General features: G+C 41.4%; 1 protein-coding gene across 1 annotated transcript in view; it reads left to right on the top strand.

Annotated features, from left to right (window-relative positions):
• Nucleotides 1-8,185, top strand: part of LANCL2 (LanC like 2) — a 35,400-nt gene extending 27,215 nt beyond the window's left edge. The window contains exons 6-9 of the mRNA XM_042473589.1: nucleotides 184-366; nucleotides 1,969-2,145; nucleotides 4,305-4,377; nucleotides 6,106-8,185. Coding sequence (XP_042329523.1) covers nucleotides 184-366; nucleotides 1,969-2,145; nucleotides 4,305-4,377; nucleotides 6,106-6,221 — 549 coding nt within the window. The 3' untranslated portion in view covers nucleotides 6,222-8,185. The remainder of the gene's footprint in view (nucleotides 1-183; nucleotides 367-1,968; nucleotides 2,146-4,304; nucleotides 4,378-6,105) is intronic.
• The last annotated feature ends 10,435 nt before the right edge of the window (nucleotides 8,186-18,620 follow it).

Here is an 18,620-nt window from a genome sequence, read left to right as displayed (position 1 = left end):
ACAGTAGATTGGAGCCCCATGGTTACATTGGCCCAATCCAGCAAGATAATCAAAAGCAAATATAGAAGTCATTTTCCAGATTCCTCAGTGTGAATGTGGACAAACATGGTTTCATGGGAATATGCAGACCATATCATTGTATTTTCCCCCCTGAAAATGACACCTTCCTTCCTTGCTTTTTAGCCAGCATCCAACGTGGATCAGGAGACATTGACAGAGCTGGTGAAACCAAGCATCGACTACGTGCGTCATAAAAAATTCCGATCTGGGAATTATCCATCATCTTTAAGCAACGAAACAGACAGGCTGGTGCATTGGTGTCATGGTGCCCCAGGAGTCATCCATATGCTCATGCAAGCATATAAAGTATGTCCTTGTTTTGCAGAAATGTACGGGAATATGCATGTTTAAAAAATGAATGTTGGGTTTTCAGATTGCTAACAGGAGCCTATCTGGTGCCCAGAAGTATAGAAGAATAATTTATTTCTTCGCTTTGCTATAATGGCTCATAAATGTATAATTAGACTTCCTCTGTTGCATGGGTTAAAAGAACTATTTTTATTAACCATAAACAGCACCATCTCAGGATCTCTTTCTGGGACAGATTAGTGAATTGTACCCCTACCCATCCATATCTCAGTGCACAGTACGTGCCTGCCAAGTGATTTTGAAGCATGGGGTAGATATCCCAAAAGTATTGGTCTCCATTTGTGGCAGTAAAAAGAAAATTACATGGCTAACAATTTTCTACACTGTTGGGACATCCATAATTTGTTGTCCAATCTGGCTACATCACTTCACCTTATTATTATTTGGGGGGGGGGGGGCTTCAGATATCTGTGTGCTGAACACACTTCATCCTTGACTAGTGAGGGCTCCGCTAGTGCTTGTGCCTGCAGCATTTTTGGTACTCAAATGAGAAAAAGGCCTCAGGGAGACCAAGGTATGTCAAAATTGCCCCATATTCATGGTAATAGGCATAAGGACGATCCCTTGCTCATCCTAATCAAGATCCAAAGAACTAGAAAAGTTGTTACATTAAGAGGAAATGTGAGAGAAGCACAAGTCTAATTGTAAGATTGTTTTTGAAAATGAAGAGATTTTTAGAAGCAGTTTTTGATTTTGATTTGATTTGATGTTGGATGTGGGGGACAGGGGGGTTAGCTATTCAAAGAAAAAAGTTTTGAGTGTTCAAATCTAAGCCCCACTTAGAATTCTTACTACTATTTTATCAACTCCACCCTTGGTTTCCATAAGCAAAAGAGAGATCCAGTCTCACTACACCCAGAAAGTCTTAAGATGACTTTGGTCAGCCTACTCAGTCTTACCATCCATGTAGGTGCTATCAGGATAATAGTACTGATCTGCCAAATAGGGTTTTTAGAAGGATATTAGATGAAGGATAATTGATACATGAAAAACTGTCCCTACTTGGAATAGATAACTGAATTGAGGCTGCCGTACTTTGGCCACATCATGAGAAGGCATGACTCATTAGAACGAATGATGCTGTGGGAGATAGAGGGCAGTAGAAAGAGAGGAAAACCTCATGCCAGATGGGTCGACTCGGTTAGGGAAACCACAGGCCTGAGCCTGCAGGATCTGAGCAGAGTAGTAGAGGGCTGGGAGATGTCTCATTCAAAGGGTCGCAGTGAGGTGAGGTTGACTCGAAAGCAGTTAACAACAATCTTGAATTATTTGTGCAGAAAGAAAAAGTAGACTGGATCCATGAAATTATTCGACATGATATATTAATAAAAAGAATACAAAAAAGCTTGGTAGAACCTATTGGTCTCATCAGCAGTATGTGAGAGTTAGGAGTTCCATTTACAATTTTTATTTTTAGCTAATCGGTGAACTTAGATGTGTGAAAGGTAGAACTATAGTGCCGATTGGAAAGCACAAGGGTTTGAACTAGGTAGCCTGATTGTCCCCTTCCACACAGTGACTCTTCGTTAATTTCCACAGGTGTTCAAAGAAGAGAAATACCTGCGGGATGCCATGGAATGTAGTGATGTCATTTGGCAGCGAGGACTGTTGAGGAAAGGGTATGGCATCTGCCATGGGACTGCAGGAAATGGTTACTCCTTCTTATCTCTCTATCACCTTACTCAGGATAAAAAGTACCTCTATCGAGCTTGCAAGGTATATTTTTCCCCTGAAGAGACTCCATCCACCCATTCTCCTTCTAAATATGTTTTTGAGTAATTATTACTGAGGGCAGATTCCTCACACTGGTTGACTAATATATACTAAAAGGGAAGAAGCATTTTCATCAGAAATTATCATAATCTTCATCTTTATTTATACCCTATCTTTCTCCCAGATTGGGATTCGAGGTAGCTTCCAAATTAAAATGATTACAGTACAGTATACAGTGGGTCCTTGGTTTCCACAGGGGATTGGTTCCAGGACTCTCCATGGATACCAAAATCTGTGGAAGATCCCTTATGGAGATGCAAGGTGCGAGCAGTGCACGGCTGGCGAGAGACTGAGGAGCTGTGAAATGGTGGGAGGCATGGTTTCATGCCAAGCACTACACTTAGCGATTCCCACCATTTCACAGATCCTCAGTCTCTCTCCAGCCTCTTGTCTCCAGTCTTGCTTGTTCACCCCTTGTGCTTTGTGTTGTGTACAGTGTTGTGTTGTATATCTTGAATCTGCAGTTGGTTGAATCTATGGATACAGTGGGTCCACTGATGTTGAACGTATGCAAACAGTCATCATTAAAACAGAATTAAACTGTTCACATTCAAAAATAATACAGCATTTCCATTAAGGGCTTGAAATTGTATCAGGTGCTGTATAAATAACAGTAGTTTTGTGCTTCTAAAATAATCTAAATCTGAAGGACTTTAAAAGAAACAAAACAAAAGGAACAAGGGAAGAACCAAAAGTGTGTCCAAGTATGTTTAATTACGTAAAACAAGTGGGAGCTGCTACAAAGCATTGCAGTGGGGAATGTTTTTATCCAGATTGCCAAGCAGCCAGCCATGCCCTTCTCCAGGATATCCCCCCTCTCAATTTTTCTCTATTTTCACCACCCTCAATAGTTAATATGCATTTCACTTCCACTGTGTATACACAGTCCCCTGTGAGCTTCTTTTGAATGTGTTCCCTTGAGATTTCAGAATGAAAGGTTAGGAACATTTCTCCCACTAAAGGCAATCCATAGATTTCCCCCATGTCATCTTGTGTATAAAGAGTGACATTTTGACTCCACGTGCATTCACTTTGAGAGAATGAGTTTGGTATCAGTGTATAACAGGAATAGGAAACATCTAGAAATTGTCAGATTGCAGCTCCCATCTGCCTTAGCCAACATAGCTAGTTGTGAGGAATCGTGGGACAAAGTTCACCAACATCTAGAAACCCACATGTTCTGTATCCTTGGGAGTATACGTTAAGAATAGTGTAGTGAGCCCAAGAATGCCTCTAGTTTGCCTTGACTGGCTGGTTTAAATCCCAAGACCCTGACATAAAATAAAGACATTGAGACTATTAATTGAAGGAGGCAATTGGGAATGTAGGTTAAGGTAAAGCTGGGACATTACTGTGGGAAATCTTGGAAATAATTTCTGTCATTTTTGCCATAAAACAAGCCCTTCACCTGAATTCCACACTTAACCAATAAAAATCATGGATAGAGATGAGAAATTCATCAGCCATTTGCTATCTTATTTAAATTAGTACAGTATATTGACTGGGATAGAATTGAGGAGTAGGAGACTGATTCATGCTTTAAAAGAAACCAAAAAATCATCAAGGCAGTTATTTTCAGTGAGCAGATATATATTTTGAAGGGAGTGTATTTATCCTTAAGGGGTTATGTAGTATTGCTAAGCAGAAGTAGGTCCAAAGACACTAAAAGGGAAGGCCATCTCCTTCTGATGGTTGCCTCAGGAAAGGCACTGGTGAAATTTTTTCCAACAGTAGGCTTGTGGTTGCTCACTACTGCTCTCTAATGTAAACTGATGGCCATTTCGCCTTGGAACTGATGCGCTGCTAATACCTCTTTGCTTCCCTGTTTCCTATGAGAGAGGAGGCTAAGTTACACTCAAGCGTCAGTCAGCACAGAGTGGATTTTGTTTAATCTGTCCTTCCAATTTCCTGAAATTGCATCATAGCCTTTAATAGAGCTGAAGCTAGATGTATTAATTTGGACAGATTGACTGCAAAGAGTTCCTCTTTTTTGAATTTTGTAGGATTTTGCATCTGTTGAGTGTGTGTATTTATTCATTTATATTGTTTGCCAGAATACTCAGTCACTATTTCTTTCCCTTTATTTGCCTACTTTCTCCCAGTTTGCAGAGTGGTGTCTAGAATATGGTGCGCATGGGTGCCGTATTCCCGACCGACCCTATTCACTCTTTGAAGGTAAATCATTTTTTATTATTTAAATCCGCAGCCAATAATTATGTGAAGAAGAGGTAAAGCAGGAGGAGGAAATTCAAAGCAGTATGCATTAAATTCATGTGTTTAAGAAGTTGGCCCCATCTCCTCCTGATGGTTGCCTGAGGAAAGGCACTGGTGAAATTTTTCCCAACAGTAGGCTTCTGGTTGCTCACTACAGTACTGCTCTCTAATGTAAACTGATGGTCATTTCTCCTTGGAACTGATGTGCTGCTAATTGCAGTATAACTTGCATGACAGAGTACTGAACTTTCCTTCTCTAAATTGCCACCAGCATTTGGAATTGGTTTAACACCCTATATCTGTACATTTGCTAAACTGAGGTCTTGTTGTTTTTTACGGAATTAAACTACAATAAATGCAAGGGGATAGAACATTTCCCTCCAGCAGAAGATTAAGGAATCTTTTGGACTCAAGAGTTCATCGTCCCCAGCCAGCAGAGCCAATGATAAGAAATGAAAAGAGCTGTAGGAGTTAGTTTCAAGTCACTCTTCTGTCATGAAAAGCTACTGGATAGCCTAGAGCATCATGTCTCAAGGGGTTTGCCAAGTGCTATGATGTTTCTCTTAATATGGATACTTTGAGTATAAATACAGACAGTCTTTACTTCTTCTCTAAAGCAGTACTTCCTAGTCAGAATTCTACTTGTGCTTTATGGCAGCATAGCTATGTCAGTCAGTGGCAACAGGAGACCAAAGGCTGAAAGTACTACTGCCATGAAAGAAATATGCCAATGGAAAAATAGGCTGCTAAGAGCCAGCAGGGTTTGGCTGGCTTCCCTCACCACTGCTGCGTCGCTCTAGAAAAAGTGCAGCCACCAACATAGTTGAGGGCTCCAATTACTGCACTTCAGGGTCCAGCTCAGCATGCTGACTGTGGGGTTCTCGGCTGGAGAGTACACCGTCCACATGTAAATTTAAGTAGGGCCACCTTGCCTTGTTCTTGCAGGGAAACCAAGATGGGGGAAAATGAAAGAACTCCTTCTACACCAATCCTGAGAGACAAGTAGAGTACAAAAACAATAATGCTCTTTGGAGGCATAGGGCTTCAGTCTGACAATGCTAGTTTAGTACTTTTTGTCTTGTGAACAGGTAATTCTGTTTGTGTATATTTGTGCACAAGCACATGTGCACTTAAAATGCAGTTTCCTGATGGTTTAAGGAAGATGGGGGAGTTCATCTTGCTGTTTCCTTAGTTGGAGAAAGTGAAATGGGTATAGGGAGAGCCACATTACCAACACAGTACACCTCCCTTGGGTTGGATGATGGAAGACTGTAGGTTCTACCTCAGGACCGTGTGAATGCAGTTTACATGAGTTAACCCAGGTGGAGCAAAGCAGCAGGAGGAACCCTCTAGATAGCACCTTAGATCAGGCAGCTGCTGGAGTTTTCCCTGTGAAGGGGAAGGCCTGTGGGAAGAGAAGCTAGCTCCCAGTCACACTGGTAGCTGGAGGTGTGGTTCTCCAGTTGACAGCTTGGTAACTGCAAATTAGTTCCAAGGGGTGATCCTTCTGCCTTCCATCATCCAGCCTATTCAAGGTGTCCTAGAAGGCAGTGTGATTCTGAGGACTCTCTCTCTCTTCCCATCTTATATTTTTGTATCACTACAAGATCGTAGATGAAGGATCTAGTGCTCAAACTTGTTTCTGCTTTTTGTGTCCTTTTGACCATGGGTCTGATTTGCCTGTTTCAGGTATGGCTGGAGCAATCCACTTCCTCTCTGATGTATTGGTCCCTGAGAAGTCCCGCTTCCCAGCCTTTGAACTTGGTCCTCAAAGGAAAGAAAACAAAGAGGGGGACAACAGCTAAATGGAAACCTAACATGATGCCAAAAGCAACAAGACTGTTTAGTGCCTAAAGTACACTGAACCAACAGTGGAGTCTGAACAAAGAGTGAAAACATTCTCACCTGTTCTCCAAAGGATCATTTTTTGTCATTGCCACTTGAATGAGAGAATTCAACACCTCAATGTCTCATTTTAAGAGATGCCTTTTGCTTTGGCATAGAGCAGTCTTAGTCTTCATTGGGGATCTCCTTTTTCAGTTTTCACAGTTGTCTTCAGCTCTTTTGAGTGTTTGCATGTTTCTTGGTGTTTGTAAGTGTGAGGTTTTTTCTGTTTGCTGTAAAGCTGAAAGCTATTATGTGACATCCAGTCTTGTTTTTCTGTGCATGACTGTAATGACAATACAGTTCTCTTCCTGCAGCTGGATATATGAGCTCACAGTGGGACTGCTATGTCTGTGGACCACAAGAAAAGAAGGAAGCAAGACAGGCAAATGCCCAAATTGATTGCTCTCTTCCAAGTTCATACTTTCAAAGTTACTGAACACATTTTCCCTCCACAATTTCAACAGCAAGATTCAGCCATACTTAAACACTTATAAAGTCCATCGGTTTCCATGCTGAAAGTCATGCATGTGCTGAGATCTCCTGTATTGAGATCAGTAGGATTTAACTGTGCCCAGTTTCTCTCTAAATTAAAGTGAACAAGTTTCTTCCCTTTTCCATTGCAAATATTTTTTTAGCTTTTAGTTCTTCCATAGTGAAGCACTGACATCCACTTGATTCTACTGGGAGATATTTAAACAAGTGTTAAGACTCCTCTGTTGAAATATCTGAGGCTGCATTGCGTCCTTGATTACTAAGCCTGCTTCAAAGAGAGTAGGTTAGCATGAGCTCTCGTTTCTCTCCTTACAAATATCTGTGTTCAGTATACTTTTTTAAGGAAGAAGTGTTTTTAAGCAATCACTTTTCAAATTTGGAAAATGTAAGTGCTTGTTGAAAAACAAGAGCCTTTGAGCCAACTCCTTTGTTTTACAGCTTGCTGCAACTGACTAGAATTTCTCCAGTGATATGGAGGAAACTTACTGATAGAAGTAGCCAGAGCCTCTGTAAGTGATGGCAGATTCAGCCCAGCAGCAAAGGAATGGTAGGCAATGTGTTCCCAGAGTCATTTTTGCAGTCCCTGCTGTTTTCTAGTTACTGCTACTGCTACTTCTGAAACCATCCCACTAAAATTTGCTATGTTTCAGCAGAGGGCATCAAGAACATGTCACTCAAAAGCAGTTGTGGGAAAAGCCAGTGTCTTGACATACTATATCCTGGCAGAGCTCAATGATGCAGTTATATCACAGGAATTCATACTGAATTTCAGCAGCAACCGACAACTGGAAACTGGAGATAGGAGTGCAGCCCATGTGCATGGGATTCATTGTGACCCCCTGGCCCCATAAAGTTGTCTGAGCTTATTACTGCTGTTGAAACTTCTCAGATGGGACCAGCCTACCCTCCTCTGATGAACCATGAAACTATAGATCTCCCTGCTGGGTGATATGAGCTCCCCCAATGTCATGTTTCCTTCAATAGACTTTTGTGAAACATTTGTACAAAGAGCATGTCACTCTCAAGCCCAAGCTTCTCAACAGTGGGGTGTTTCTCTTCTTTTTGTTCAATTCTTCCACATCTAAAAGAAACTGAGCAAGATTTGCTTCACAGTGTGTACCTTTTGTGGGAGAGGTTTGAGGTAATAATAACCCAACTGTTTCCAGACATTCCCAGTTAAGGATTGAATCCTAGTTTCAAATGGAGATGTTTAAAACTGGTTGCATCAGATTGTTCTGATTCTGTGGTTGGTGACTACATTGTTTTTGACTAAGAGTAAAATGAATGTCTGAGTTACCTTTTATAAGAGGAGATGGTTGATGGAGGGTTCTGTTATCACAGTGTTTTCTTTTTTGGATTGTTTTTGAGTAAATAAACACATTCACCAAAATGTGCAAATATTCTAAACATTTTCTTCCTAACTGCCAGTTTGCTAAAAAAGAAGAAAATTAATTCATTCGATATCTGGTGTTGGAGAAGAGTGCTGAGGATTCATTGGACAACCAAGAAGACAAACTAATGGGTCCTAGAACAAATCAAGCCAGAAATCCTCATGGAAGCCAAGATGACTAAACTGAGGCTGACGCACTTTGGTCGCGTCATGGGAAGAACGACTCATTGGAAAAAACAATAATCCTAGGAAAGTGGAGGGAAGTAGAAAGAGAGGAAGGCCGCATGCTAGATGGATGGATTCTATTAAGGTGGTCACAGGTATGAGTTTATATGTACTAAGCAGAACAGTGGAAAGACAGGGAGTTTTGGAGTTGTCTTATCCACAGGGTCGCCATGGGTCAAGATTGACTCGAGAGTGGTTAAGCACAAAAGCTAACAAGAGTATGAAGCTGAAACTGCATGTTATATGTAACACAGAACTGCTAATGCCAGCTAAACTGTATGGTAGCTCTTTGTAAGATCACTTCTGTTCAGTTAGAATTTTTTACACTGTCTGTAACATCATCATGCTTTATGTAGGTTTATTAGCACTTCCATTCTGTAGCATTGAATGGAGGGAGGAGAGTGAAGATTTGATGAGCAATGACCTGTACTGCAGCCACTCGCTCACAAACCATAAGGTTGCAAGTTCAATCCCAGCCAAGGGGGCTCAAGCTTGATTCAGGCTTGCATCCTTCCGATGTCACTAAAATGAGTACCCAGCTTGTTGTGGGGCAATTAGCTTACACTTTGTAAACCACTTAGGGAGTGCTTAAGTGCACTGATAAGCGGTATAGAAATGTACTTGCTATTGCTATAAGATATCCTTTATCTGTAAGTATGTGAATGAGATATCCTAAATAACATAACATGTAACTCCACCCTTGGAGGCTGATACTATATGGATGAATGTCCCACGGAGTTAAGTGAAATTTGTTCCCAAATTACATTACACAGAATTTTCACCTTAGGAAAATTATGTGGGGAAAAAACTGATATTTTAATAGAAAAGGCTATGTTTGGGAATTGCCTTGGTTTTACAGCCAGTAAATTATCCAAATATATATTTGCTTTTTATATTAATCACCTCCTTTTAAAAATATTTGATGTGTTTAAAGCTTACTAGGGGAAAAACGCTCAATTTATTGAGGTTGTTTACTGGCTAAGAGCTGGTGAGCTGGGGGGAGAGACATCATCACACTTTAGTTGGAAGAAGATTGGACACAACTTCAATGAAACTACAACTGTTGAGGCTGGCATGGCATGAGGCAGATCCCACAACCTGACTTATCCAATTGAATGATGCAATGCAAGCAGAAACTACTCCCTGACCTGAAACAGGGATTAGCAAAGTGACGGCGGCTACTTCAGAACACAGTCCATGTGTGATCCTCTGCCATCTGAGGATAAAGGATGTACTGCCACCAAGCTGAGCATTATCCTTTATGCCTTGTTCCCATCAACCCAACGGGGGTACCATGGAAATGATGGAAACAAATCCCAGTTGCTTTTTCTAGTTCTTCCCTCATGACATGGTGCCAGCAGAAGAAGCTGCCGCAACCTCCTCCCACCAACCATTACAGCTGCAACTATTACCAGAGCCCATACTCAATCCTAAACAGGTGTTCTGTCCCCAGTCCAAAAGATATACCCTACCAGGCCAGCATAGTGTCTCAATGTGAAATAAAATGTCCAAGTGCTGGATATGATGGCCACCTTGTGCTTTCAGGATACCAATTTCCTTGTTGACTTTTCTCCTGGCCCTGTCATCCTAACCAGATCCACTGCAAAGGTCACAACCACAGCCATTGGACATAATTCAGTCACCCAGGAGATCCAAATATGCCTCCTCCCACCTGCAAAAACTGGGGTGGAACATCATTTACTTGGAAAAACAAGTGCTTCGCTGGACAAAACCCTGCTGTGCTGCTGACCTCCACCTCCCAATAGCCTGTATATGGGTCTTGGGTATGGTCATGCTAGTGATCACTGTGGCAGCTCCAATCTTAAAGGAACTCTTACCAAAGTCCTTGGTTGAAAATCTCCAGTGGGCCAAGCCCAGCTGCAATACTGAAACAAAGTGGAATCCTGTTACAGGCAAACTATCAGCATGCATGAGGAAAGAACCAGGCACATGAGGATGAATTGCCAAACAACCAGCAAGACTGAGCATAAGTGGTCAACACACACTTGGAGGTGGATGATGTTATCTTTCCCCAGCTAGTCCATTCTGGATTTTTTTGTGTGTAAGCACACCTGTCCCGGCTCTAGGATGACCTCCCTCGTAGGTTTAAGGTCCTCCCTCATTGCCTGTCCTACTGTTGGCTACCAGCTCACTGTCCTGAAGGGGCCCAAAAAAAGGTCATTAAAAAGACTGCCCTGAAAAGCATAGCCTCCTCTACTGACCAGCAAATATTGGACAGGATATGCACCAAGACCTGAGGAGGGTGACTGTTATGGGCCTCCTGGTATCTCGCAGAAAGGGTTGCCCTACAAAAGAGGACAGAATTAAAAGTATCCTGATGGCCGAGTGGCCAGCTAAAGAAAACTGCCAGCAGATGTACAATAATCATCCTTATATGCAGTGCCTCCAGCCCAACACACAACTAGCTTTAGCTGGATAACCTAAACATTCTGTCTCAGTGATCTGGTAAGGCAGAGGTGTGGAGCCTATGACCCTCCAGGTTCTGATGAACTACCATTCCCATCATGCCTCACCTCCCCTTATGGTGATGCTACATGTACACATCACAATAAGGGGAGGTGCTACAACCAAGCTCTCATGAGCCTGGGTAAAGCTTCCTTCAGCTTGGCTAGTGGTGAGGCATAATGGGAATGGTAGTTCATCAGAACCTGGAGGGCCATAGGTTCCCCACCTTAGTGGTAAGGAATGGAGTGTGCAGTGCTGCAAACCTCCAACTTTCCATCCTAGACCATAGATCACTGGCATGTGGGATAGTAACTGAGGTTACCAATGGAGGTGATATGAGCACAACCCCAGGTGTCATGGACTGCCCTGGGCCTGACTTAGAGGCACAGTCAGAGGACTCAGACTCTGAAGAAATGGAGGAGGCGAACACAGACACAGATCTGGGGTTGCCTGGATCAGCAGAGGAGGCTCAGGAAGCTGCAGAGGGAGAAACAGACTCTAGGCTGCAGGTGCTAGGACCTGTGGAGAGAAGATAGGTCTAGGAGTCTTTGTGGTTCTTTCAGGCTAGAAGCCAAGAGGAGAGCTAATAGGTTTCAGCTGAGTGAAGCAGAGGCCATTTATAAGACCTCAAGCTGCAGAGATTCTTTGCAGCCAACAAGCAGTTTTTCAACCTTGTTGTTTCTGTATTCCTTGCTCTTGGATTCAAGTTATCTGACCTGTGGACTTACCTTGTGACTAAGGTCTTGTCTGCCCTTTGCTTGACTGACTGATTGACTGGTATTGTGTGACCCTTGGACTGGACTCTGGGCTTCTCCTTGGCATATTCCCCTGCTGTGCTGCCCTCAGTAGAGGTAAGCAGGACACCAAGTGGTACACTGAGTTGGGGACTGGCACTTGTATGGATGATTCTTTGGTTTGTTTTGTTTGGGGCACTGAAAAACATGGAAACTTGATGCCATTAGGAGCCAATCCAAAGGCTGAGGAATGTCTGACCTGGGGTGAAAATGAGTCATCTGTACCGCACTATTTTTAGTGGTGCCAGCCACCATTATGGATTGGATTGCTGTTCCAAGATGTTATGCCTTCAGAAGAAAAGAAATTGTAAAATCATATAAGGCTGGCTAACTAGCTTAGGGCCCTAACAGACAGGCCAAAATAAAGCAGCTTTGGGCCACTTTGGAGGTGTGCTGTTTAAATGATGCACACTTCCTCAGAGGCCAGAAGCCATGCTGAAACTGCATTCTGGTCCTTAGGACTGAAGCACAGCTTTAGTGCAGCTTCCAGCCTCTTAGGACACATGCATAGTTTAAACAGCACATTTCCAAAGTGGCCCAAAGCTAGTTTATTTTGGCCTGTCTTTTCAGGCCCTAAGTCTCTCTGGGTGTGTATTCTTAGCTCACATAAGATTCAAGTGTTCTCTATGTATCTCTTGAGGTTGCAGGAAACCAGTGTCCTGCAGACTCAAGTTGGAAATGCCAGTTTTCAAGAGACTTGAAACCAGGGAGAGAAGAAATAAGGCAAGAAGAATATGTAGTTGAGTTTATAACATAAATTAATTAAAATACATTGAAACATTAATCTTACCAAATGGGTACTGCTACTTTGGATAAATGGCTGTGTGACTAGCAGTTCCAGCTTTGTGGCAATGTCCTATTATTAGCTTTTCCTATTGCTTCTATAGTATTGACTGGAATAGAATGCATCTGAATTAAATTGAATGATTGTGTGGGTTTATTCTGGCAGAGAGGATGGGCTTGTGTTAGTAGAGGTTGCTGCCTGAAGCAGCAAGAGGATCTTGTTCCGTTCTGAGGATTTTGATAATGGAAGCAGGATGTCATAATTTAAGAAGGGACAAAAATCTAGACAAAGAGGGTTGTGTTATTCTAAGTCTCATTAGCACTCATAGCCATATGCCTGGCAGCTGTTTTGCAAGATCCTGTTAGCATACTTGCCCTAAAGGCACTTGCCTCCTTGGCAAAGGTACTGTACATTAATTATGCTGGGCTTGACAGCTAATTCAAGGAGGTATGTCGCTGTCTATAAAGCTGAGATGGAGGCAAAACAGTAAGGAAGCCTGCATCTGCAATAAAATGTCATTATTTGATACACTTACAGTTCTTAGCGGAAGTTTCAGACACATTGATTACAATCTGGACAATTAGCACATGATAGGTTTTCAGATCACAACGAGTGGATCATATTTTAGAAACAAAATATTTGTTCTGTATGTTTCAGACATAGCTGTTCATTTCTGCTTTTGCATATAGTTAACCTTCCCACTGGAGTCTGACACACAGATGCTCGTCTGGTTGTACATCCCTGTCTTATGTATGGGGCTAGTATATATGTGGCAGTATTGGGCCCATTCCCAGATTACCCTTTTGCTTCTGCAAAGTGGGAAATCCTCGCCTGTGGTTTTTCCAAGGGTCCATCCACACTGTAGAAATAACCCGGTTTGGCACCACTTTAACTGCCCTGACTCAAGGCTATGGAATTATGGATTTGGAGTTTGTTGTGAGCCCAGAGTGGAGCCCCACAATAACCTCAACTCCCAGAACTCCATAGCCTTGAGCCAGGGCAGTTAAAGCAGTGCCAAACCAGGTCATTTCTCCAGCATAGATACAGCCCTGGACACACAATGAATTCACCCTAGTTGTAATTAGAATTGTGTAAGGGAGAGCTGGGTGACCACACTCAATGTACCCATCAGCTTCCCTGATAGAGCAAGGTTTTGAATTGAATGGGAGGCTTCCTGCTGCAGATGTTCACCCTTTGACGCATGGAAGGTGAATTTGCAGTGGGCACAGTTGGTTTGCTACGCCTTGCTATTCTTCACATGATTCTTAGCCCACAAGAGATCCTCACAGCCTGTGTGCTCCTCTCATCAGTAAGCTGGGCATTCTCTGCACAAGAATACACAACTCCAACCACATCTACTGTGGTGAGAAACCAACAGTCAGCCCCCTCCTCTGTATCCATGGATTTTTTTATCCACAGATTCAAGCAGGCATGGCTTGAAAATATTTTAAATATATATACATTTTAAAAAGCAAACCTTGATTTTGCTAATTTTTTAAAATAAGGGACACCATTGTCCTATGCCATTGTATATAAGGGGGCTTGAGCTTTGGCATCCACAGGGGACCTTGGAAACAAACCTCAGCAAATACCAAGGGTGCACTGTATATCCAGCTCAATTTTTAATTTAACCTATCCCACACAAAGAAATATCACCCTATTAACACTTACAAGTTTTTTTATATATATAAATATAGATATTAAAAAAAGGTTTTATTTTTTTTAAAAAAAGTCCCAAGAACAAAGCAGAAAATATCTGAAAGAAAGCATGCAAACAGTCATAAAGTAACTAATATATTTAATCACAACATTGCTGTGGTTCCCCCCCCCCCATCAAGTACCATACAATTATCACAAGAACAGCAGTTTGACTTCATTATAAGGTGGTATGATCCACCAACAATAATATCAGAACCAAATGGATCTCAGGGGTCGGGAAGTGGATTTCAATGTACAGTATCAGAATTGACTCTAAAATGGTCTCTGCCCAATAGGGAAAGGAAAATTATCAAAATACACTGACAAGTATAAAATTGTTAACTGCTAACACCATAGAACCTACCCCACACAAAGAGGAACTCTTTATTTACCACCCAACTAGTGCAAATGCAGCTCTGACATTACACTGTTTCAGGAAGAAAAAATACATGTATAAACCACCTTGTGCAGTGAGACAGCTTTGGTGCAAATTGGAAGCCTGAATTATAAAGCAAGGGCCATTTTCTGAAGCCAATATGCACCAATCCTGGACTCTCCCCCATCTAACCTAACCGTAGCTAATGTAACCATCACAAAAGGTAATACAACTGTTTGGTATATAAATCTTGACCTCTGTTTGGTTATGCCACATGAGTTAGTTCCAGCTATAACTGTGGAAAGCCAAGTTGATTCTGAGTCTGTACTGATTTCAGATGATTTCTTCCCGATACTTAATTTATTCACTTGCAATTGGACTAGTCGTGAAGATGCACATCTGGGGTGGCCCTATGCTAGTGTCATATGATGTGCCAGAATTCACCTTTAAGAGCAATGGAATGAAAACGTGTTGTGGTTTCTGTGTTTTTGAAGCATGCATATTTCCAAAATGCTAAGGAATAACCTTATGTTCCAATTCCGCCATCATGTATATAATGTGTATCCATGCTAATTAGAATTTTAAAAATCTGTGGATATTTATTGAAAGGACGGAGAACATTTTGGACATGGAACAACTCAATGCATACAGAGTTTAAAAGCATTTGTGAATGACTAAAAATGAAAACGAATCAATCCCAAGAAGCTCAGCTCTGAACAAAATGGTTTAGCTTACAGTTGTAAACTGCTTAGACACTGCTAGTTCGGTATGAAGTAGTATATAAATGAAGCTGTTTGTTTTTATTTATGGGTCTTGCAATTAAATGTAGATGTTAGCATGGTGAAAGATGTTACCACAGTGCAGAAATACTGAGCTTTCACACCCCTCTTAGGAGCACTTAAGAGCAGATGAGGTGCTCCCCTTCTATGTGCGAGGATTTTTGTTTTCTGCTATGTGAACCTTTTACCACCTGCAGACTGATACGAGGTTAATCTAGGAGCAATTGTCTCACATGTTCCAGAGTTTGTATTGACTGCCTGTTTTTAAAATAAATTAATACATGCTATCCACTATTTCTAAAAAGCTTGTGAAATTTCATTGTACATAACTTGAAGACTGAAATTGTGTTCTTAATTTACATAACAATGTCCCCCTAGGATATAGGAATTATGCAAATTAAATGTTTCTGCTACACAGGAACATTTTATACAAGCAGAATATCATCCACAGGGATACACCCAGCCGTGAATTCAGCAGAGAGATTAGTGTGTACAATGGAACAGCATGAACTTCATCATTTAATATAAACTCAGACAATTAAGGGAGGATTGCTAACTGGTGATGTGTCTTTGCATCCTAAATAGATTAGATCTATGAGTGCCACAGCGCTGGCAACACTTTGCAAAGTATAGAGTCATACAAACAGGGTAGATGATGATCTAACGTGTATACTGTCTTCAATGTAAGGCCTGTATCCTCCTTCTAATAAACTCAACTAGCATCCTCTTTCATAAAATATTGTTTGAATTATGGCTTGATGGCGATTCATAGGAGTTTATCACACGGGACGAATCCTGTGCAGAAACTAAATTTAAACTGAAAACAACCTGCATTTGCAGGTTGTTTTTCAGACGACATTTGTGTGAAAGAGAAATAATGTGAAAATAACCTGAACGCAAAGTTGTCAAAACCAGCTTTTTACTTTTGCTAAATTCCAAAAGTACAAAGAAGCTTTCCGTTTGGATTATTTTTTCATTATTTCTCTTTCACGCCAACGCATCTGACAAACAAGACCCGGATTTTGAAATCCTGTTTCTGCACAGGATTTTACCAATTCGCCCTCTGTGTGAAAACTCCCTACAGCCACAGGCCATACACCATAACCTAAGTCTTACTTCCTCGTTCTTGTCTGCACTGGGAGCCTGGAGTATCCTGGCCCTGGAGCTCCACCATTACAAAGGCCCTCCATTCCGATGCTGAGCATCTGATCACATAATTGGTCAACTGAGCTACCAAACATGTCTGTTGTTGCTGCAGGTCGCTTCACTGTGAGATCAGAATGAGACACTTAGTGATAATCATATGAATGGCACCTTGTTCTGACCTCAGAGCAAATAATTGGCAACAGCAGCCGCACAAGGCAACTCAATAGGATGAGTTTTAACAAGTGTTGGAACAGAGGGCTCTGAATCTTCCAGGAAGATACCAAGTGAACAGGGAAGCATTTTAGTACATTTGAAAAGAAGTCTACCCCAGGTCTGGCACTGAACGGGCCACACATTGTCTGGTCTGTTCATACTAGAACCAGCGAACTCCACTCTCCATGCCAAGAGGATGGGGAGAGGCCGTTTTTGGTCCATGTGGACAGGCTTCTAGACAGGTTTAGACAAAACCTGGATCCTACTGTACAAGTTAGCAAAGTACAATATAGCCAAGGAAAGAAAGTTCAGCACATACTTATTTGTCCATATGAAACCCATGTGACACAAAAGTGGTTGGTTTTGGCACAATCATGGCCAGTGTTCCCACTCATATTATTCTGATTTGTTTGGCAGCTTACGGTTTGCTCATTGTTGCCCAAACAGTGTTTCAGCTATTGCTGGGGCAAAGCTAACTGAAGTAACACAAGTAAGTCTAATTCTGGTTTGTGTCAGTGTTAGGCTGAAGAAGGCCTCTACAATGCTGGCCTTTTTATCTAAAGAAATATGAATAATCTAATTACCCTCAATTAAATTATTATTCTCAACAACAGTTGAGCCTAAACTGAGTCAAACCTTTGGACAGGACTTTCTCCATGCACACTTTAACAGCCCCAATTTCTACTTTCAAATATGCAGATCACTAACAATGTATGTTTTTCAGTCATGTTACAATTACATTTTCTACTCCTTGCAAGTTATCTATCATCAAGAATGAATATTCCTAAAACCAAACAGAGTTTTGCTATCAACTGATATTTTGATGCCTCTAGTCCTGCCAGCAGGTTTGCACAAGATATGAAATTGAGTAAAGCCTAAGAAAAGACAGGATATGGTGCAAAGGTGTGTTGGTGTTAGAGAAGTGAAGAAAGTAAGAAGGTTCAGACCTTAGAGCAGCAATAGTAGAGGATCATTTTTATAGATTGTCACTGTAAACAGAATAATCAAAGACATTTAGAGGACTATATGACAAACAGCATTTTAAATTAAATGTTTGGTTTACAAGTTGGGCAGTGTATGTTTGGAAGATCTATCTGGACTCCATCTGCAATTGAAACTTGAACCTAACTCATCATTCCTGTCCAGGTTAAATATTAACTTGCAATGCTGATTGAAGATCACTAATCTAGAATTTGATTCAAAGACATAGCTGTGTTAGTCCCTTTGAGATTAACTGAAAGAAGGAATCTGGTAGCATGAGCTTTCATAGACTTGAGTAGCATATTGAACAACCTTTGCATACTGTGCAACCTTGAACCCATGTTCCCTCCAGATGTTGTTGGACTGCAATTCCAGTTCTTAGGTGGCATAGCCAATGGCTGGAGTTGCTGACAGCTGTAGTCCAAAGACATTTGGAAGTGCAGGAACTGTTCATCCTTGCTTTATAGGCTTCTGGTACACAACACACTTGACAGTCTCTGTGTGATATTTTAAAATGTGATGCATATTTATCATTTTTAAAGTGTCCTCAAACATTCTGCACATTACATTCTGGAAATTCTCCATTTACCTTTAACTGAAGAATGACAAACATAGTAGTGACAACTAGTTTTCCTTCTATGTGTGAGTCCTCTGCCAGTAAAAGCACAACTATATACCACATCTGATGGCCTGGCTGCCACAGAATGAACAAAGAAACAGGCAGTGGGGAACTAGTTATCATCCAGTGTTAAAGGAAAAATCTCTAGCTCATAGTCTCACCCATCTTGAAACGGCATGAGAATGAGAGGCTGAGAAAAGCAGATATGTACTTCTAATGCTAATGCACTAGCAACAAAGAACAGGACATTTCTCATAAACAGAAACCATAGAGCACCATAGAGCACAAACTGTCATGCTCATCTTGATGCTTCAATTCTCCATTTGCAGCTGTTATATTTTAATAGTCTTAATG

Source organism: Sceloporus undulatus, chromosome 6 (assembly GCF_019175285.1).
Source record: "Sceloporus undulatus isolate JIND9_A2432 ecotype Alabama chromosome 6, SceUnd_v1.1, whole genome shotgun sequence".
In the NCBI taxonomy this organism is placed as follows: Eukaryota; Metazoa; Chordata; class Lepidosauria; order Squamata; family Phrynosomatidae; genus Sceloporus; species Sceloporus undulatus.
Note: the sequence above shows the minus strand (reverse complement) of the source record. Positions and strands in the feature narration are given on the sequence as shown.